Source organism: Trypanosoma conorhini, assembly GCF_003719485.1.
Source record: "Trypanosoma conorhini strain 025E chromosome Unknown Tco_14.4_contig_00363, whole genome shotgun sequence".
NCBI classification, from domain to species: domain Eukaryota; phylum Euglenozoa; class Kinetoplastea; order Trypanosomatida; family Trypanosomatidae; genus Trypanosoma; species Trypanosoma conorhini.
In genome coordinates, this window is record NW_021704445.1 from 1 (window position 1) to 4985 (window position 4985).

General features: G+C 60.1%; 2 protein-coding genes across 2 annotated transcripts, besides 9 other annotated features; both read left to right on the forward strand.

The window, feature by feature from the left end:
* Positions 1 to 67: a microsatellite.
* A 68-nt stretch (positions 68 to 135) lies between these two features.
* Positions 136 to 222: a microsatellite.
* A 182-nt stretch (positions 223 to 404) lies between these two features.
* Positions 405 to 468: a microsatellite.
* Positions 469 to 1236: 768 nt separating this feature from the next.
* Tco025E_05857 (uncharacterized protein) lies at positions 1237 to 2352 on the forward strand (the record flags this gene model as incomplete). Its single annotated transcript, XM_029372747.1, has 1 exon — positions 1237 to 2352. The coding sequence occupies one exon, from the start codon at positions 1237 to 1239 to the stop codon at positions 2350 to 2352; it is 1116 nt and encodes a 371-aa protein (XP_029227189.1).
* A 9-nt stretch (positions 2353 to 2361) lies between these two features.
* Positions 2362 to 2399: a sequence feature (A-rich).
* Positions 2400 to 2846: 447 nt separating this feature from the next.
* Positions 2847 to 2869: a microsatellite.
* Positions 2870 to 2985: 116 nt separating this feature from the next.
* Positions 2986 to 3038: a microsatellite.
* Positions 3039 to 3154: 116 nt separating this feature from the next.
* On the forward strand, positions 3155 to 3997 carry Tco025E_05858 (uncharacterized protein; the record flags this gene model as incomplete). The annotated part of the gene is made up of 1 exon (XM_029372748.1): positions 3155 to 3997. The coding sequence occupies one exon, from the start codon at positions 3155 to 3157 to the stop codon at positions 3995 to 3997; it is 843 nt and encodes a 280-aa protein (XP_029227190.1).
* A 36-nt stretch (positions 3998 to 4033) lies between these two features.
* Positions 4034 to 4063: a microsatellite.
* A 494-nt stretch (positions 4064 to 4557) lies between these two features.
* Positions 4558 to 4574: a microsatellite.
* A 343-nt stretch (positions 4575 to 4917) lies between these two features.
* Positions 4918 to 4977: a microsatellite.
* The last annotated feature ends 8 nt before the right edge of the window (positions 4978 to 4985 follow it).

Genomic DNA, 4985 nt, shown 5'->3' on the forward strand with positions numbered 1-4985 from the left:
TTTTTTTTTTTTTATTTTTTATTTTTCTTTTGTCATTTCGTCCTTTTTTTTTTTTGCCTTTTTTTTTGCAAATGCGTTTCCTCCTGCTTTGGGTAAATGCATCGCCTTGACGCATGGGGTATGTACTAAAAAAACTTTTTTTTTTTTTTTCTTTCCCCCTCTTCTTTTTATCTTTACTTCGTTTTTGTTTTTGTTTTGTTTTGCTTTGGCTGCCTTTTGCTTCGCACCGCTTTCTTGTCGGGACATGCCATCTTTGTCACGGTGCGCCGCGATTGGAGCCGTGGGGTTTTTTTTCTTTTTTTGTCCTCCTCGCGTCTCTCTCTCTCTTTGTTTTCCCCCCCTTTGCGTGAGGGAATCAATTTGGGTGGTAGATGTATTTGCACGCACACACACGCACATATATATGTGTGTGTCTGTGTGTCTGTGTGTCTGTGTGTGTCTCTGTGTGTGTGTCTGTGTGTGTGTGTGCTTATGCATTTGTTTATATACATGCATGCACATCCGCATAAAAATATATTTACATATATAATGTATATGGAGGTGCATCCAGCTGCAGATGCTCAGCGACGGGCGTGCTGCCAAAATGCAGGTGTGCGCTTTGCATGTGACGGGGCGAAGGGGAAGCGAGGCACACACGAAAACGAAAGGGGAAGCAAGCAAGCAGGCGTCGAAAGGGCTTGCCTCTTTCATTGACTTTGCAAAAAAACAGAAAAAAAAAGATCCCGGTTGTTTGTCTGTTTGCATGGCGCTGCTTTCCGTAGTCGGGTAGGCAGTCGCGCGTATTCGCGCGAAGAAGTGTGTGCGTGGGTCGGTATGCGCATTTTATTCTTGATATTGAGTACTGTTCCAGCTGTTTTTTTTTATTTCTCGCATTTCCTTTAGGCGCGCTTCTTCCCCCCCCCCCGCTGCGCTTGTAGTCCCATATTTGTTTTGCGACTTTGGCTTTATGTGGTCTCGGCGAAGACCTGCCTTTTGCTTTCTCCCTTTTGTTGGCTTATTCCTTCTGTGTGTGTGTGTGTGCTTTTTTTTTTTTCGTTCGTCTGTTATTGTACGCCGTGACTTGTGCGGAGCCGCGCACGGGCGTTTGTTCTGCGTGCCTGCCTGCCTTTTTTTTGTTTTTGCTTTTCTTGGCGCCGTTGCGCCCGAATTCTTCTCGCGTCTGCGGCATGCGCCGTCGTCTCTCCCGCACCACCACGCGCGAAAAGGGGGGCAGTCGAGCAGAGGGAATCAGCGGCGATGGGGAAGGGCGGGGCGAGGGCTCTGCAGGATGAGAAGGCGCTCCTGGCGGAGCTGGGGAGGCTGTTCCACGTGGCCCGGGCGAACGCTCGCGAGCAGCGCAACACGCAGCGGGCGGACGCAAAACGGCAAAAGGCGCCCGCGGCGACCGCGGCGGCGAGTGCGACGGGGCGTCCGCCGCGGATAGGCTCCAAAAAGTCGCGGAAGTGCGCCCGCGGGGGGACCGTGTGGGTGGTGCTGAAGGGCGGCTTCGCCCGCGTGCCGACGTCGGAGAAGGCGAGCGCGGTGGCGCACAACAGCGTCTTTCGTGGCCGCCTCTCGGAGCGGCGACGGGTGCAGGCGCTTGAGCGGGCGGAGGAGTACATTAAAACCGCGTGGCAGCAGGCGCAGGAGGCGGGGCTCCTCCTCGACGACGGCAGTGGGCCTAACGGGGACGAGGGACTGCAGTACCTCCGCGAGCAGTACGAGGTTGCCGCCGGAATGCTTCGCCGGGAGCCGGTGGGCGCACTCCTGCGACAAATCGTTGAGCAGACGATTCCTAGTTATGCCGCGCCGTCCGCCGCGGCCGCAGCGCCGGCGGCCCCCGCGCGACTCACGCAGGATGAGTGGGCAGGCGTCATTGCAAGAGAAAACGCTATCCTGAGGCGCTTTGCCCCGCCGGCGGGCACGGAGGCGGACGCCGCCGCGGCCGTGCTGCACGAGGCGGCGCAGGTGCCAGCGCGCTACTACTTCCCCGTCGCCGAGCCGTTGGCGCCGCTGGAGCGGGTCTCGGCGGCAGCGACGACGACGGAGGGGTATCGCGACACCGGCGGCGACGCCCCCGGCGGAGAGCAGGCGCGGGATGTGCTGCCGACCAAGTGCATCGTGCGCATTCGAGGGAGTGGCAGGCAGAAGCACACCGCCATCCTCACCTCCACCAAGTCGGTGAACTACTTCAAGTCAAACTTTATGCAGGTGGTCCGCAAGGAGCTCAGCGGCTCTAAACTCCCCCGCGGCGACGACGCCGTGGAGGGCAAGCAGCATCCGCCGCACCAGCAACAGGCGAGTCACAGTGCGGCTGCCGAAAGCGGCGCCACGGGCTCGTCGAAGAAGAATTCTAAACGACGACGTAAGTGAAGCAACCACAACAATAAAAAAGAAAAGAAAAGAAAAGTAAAAAAAAACGAGCACACTATTTTATTTTCGTATTTACTCACTCTCGCTCCCTCTTTGTGCGTGCTTACCTACGTTTTTTTTTGTTTTGGTTTTCTGCAGCCGCAAGTGGCACTCCCCAGTGCCGCCTGACTTTTGGCTCTGCCTTCGCCACTCGCCTTTTTTTGTTTGCTTTTCGTGCACCCCCCACGCGGTGGGCTGCACGGACGGCGGCGGACGGGGCTCTGGCGCCGGTGCACATCTGCGACGCAACGGAGGCGCACTAACGGGGCACGTGGCTGCGTGCCGCGCCATGAATTTTCTGCTTTTACGTGCAGCGAGGGAACTCAGACCCGCTGCTCACACGCGTTTATTTAGAGGCCTGCGCCCTCGCGCTTCGCCGCGCCCCAGTGGGGGGAGTCGGCGAGGAGGCGTACGTGCGACAAAGTCACTGAGGGCGCGGAAGAGGCGGAAGTAGCGGTGGTGGTGGTGGTGGTGGCGGGCACTTGAGGTGAGACGGTGATATTATTGATTACTACTGCTGCCATTGGTGTAGCGGCCGCGTCGCTCCCTTCGTCGTCTCGCGCCCGCACACATACGTGCATTTGAACGGCCATTTTTTTGTTATTATTATTGTTGTTGTTGTTTCTTTTTTTCTTCTTCTCTTTTGTCGCCGCCTTCACAACGCGAAGTTGGCGGGGAGGCGAACGCATTGCGGTGGCGCGGCACATTATTCAAAAAAAAAGGGGGAGAGAAAAAAAAAGAGCGCGCCTTAAAGGCGTCGTGGATGTCTTCGCGCCCGTTATGCCGCCCCCTGCGGATGCTGCTCCTGCGCGGGGCGAAGCCGCCGTCGAGGCCGGCGGGCGGCGTGGGCTGTCGGTACGTGCACACGGGCCGCCCGTCAAACTCCCTCCTCTGGCTCTCGCGTGAGCGGGAGGGGGGTGCCGCGCGCAACGGAATCTCTTCACCAGCGGCGACGCGTGCCCCGTCGCGTGCCGCCTCAAAAGTGGCTGCAGTTGACGCAACGCCCTCCCCCTCCTCCCCCGCGTCCCCGCCATTGCTGCTGGATCCTCCGTTTACGCCTGTTCCGGGTGAGTCAGAGGCGTTGCGGCAGCGGGTGCGGGGCGGTGAGCCATCCTGCCTGTTGCTATACGTCTGTGGCACGTGCAACTCGCCGCTGTTTTGTAGCGCGGAGTATGCGGCGTCCAGCTCTCTGGGGCGACACAGCAGCGGGTGGCCCTCGTTCATCGCCCCCGTGTGCAGTAGTGTCCTCCGGCTACGAAGTCTGCTGCAGCGCAGCGCGGTGCAGGAGGGAGGCCGGGCACCGTTGGCCGCGACACTGGCGGCCCGTGGGTTGCGTGTCGAGGGGGAGATGCTGCGGCAGCCGCGCGGCGGCGGTTGTGCGCGGTCGCAGCCACGTACCTGGCGGGAGGCGTGCCTGAGGGACGTGAACAAGCGAAGCGACCCGACCGTCCTCGAGGGGTGCTGCAGCGGGTGCGGGAGGGCCGTTTGCCGCGTGGTGACGGAGCGGCGCAGCGGAGTGAAGTACGTCGTGAACCCAACCGCCGTCAAGGCGGAGCTGACGGAGTGCAGCGGCCCTGGCACCGCATCCACGCCCCGGCGGCCGTAGCTCCTCCCGCGTCTGCCGCTGTGGAATATGCACCCCGCCGTGTAGGCCATGCCGTGCAGTGCCGTGTATTGCTTTTTTTTTTGTGTTCCATTTCCTTCACTATTTGTGCTCCTTCCAATGGGGATGTTCGCTCGCCCGCGCGCCGGGGTTCCGTGTGACGGGGCCGCTGCTGCGAGGGAGGGGGTCCCACACGGCGGACATCTTCCTCAGGGGCGAGTCGTGCTGCCCGGGCAAAAGCTGCCGCGGCGCCTGCGGGGCGATGGGGGAGGCGTAAACTTTGGCCTGCCTCGGGGCTGCGCGGGAGGCGCAGCACAACGCCGCGGAGCAGCAGATGCGGTGTGTGTGTGTGTTTCTGTTGAGAGAGAGAGGCGACTGAGAGGATACTGAACGTGGGAGCATCTGGGGGTGAAGGCGGGGGGAGGAAAAACAGAACAAAAAAAAAAAAGGAGGTGCTGGACGACAACCCGGCAGCGGCGGTGTGCAGCGATGCAGGGAAGTTGGAAACTTTTGCGGCGGACGACGGAGTGGCGTGACGTTGTCAGGCGGCTGCAGGAGACTCAACACACACACACACACAAAGTATGAGGAGGGCGGGGGCGTGAGACGGCGGGTGATGCGTGGCTCACCGCAAGGGGCAACGCGCAGGCGAAGGAGCGCGGCCTCCCCTGCCCACACCTCTTTGCTTCTTCCCTGCTCTGGTTTGTGCGCAAATGCCTGCTGCCGCTTCGCTTCCTTCTCGTTGCGTCTCTCACAATCTTTTAGTGGCAGCTGGAGCGTCCTGTGAACGGGGCGCGGGGCAGGCGTGAGCGCATTTGGCCACTCACGTGGCGCCAGGCATTTGCGACGAACAGGGCCTAGCGGGGACCGTGAAAGGGGCCCCGTTTTCTTGCACAGACACAGGGAGAGGGCGAAAAGGGGAAAGAGAGAGAGAGAGAGAGAGAGAGAGAGAGAGAGAGAGAGAGAGAGAGAGAGAGAGAGAGGAGGAGGA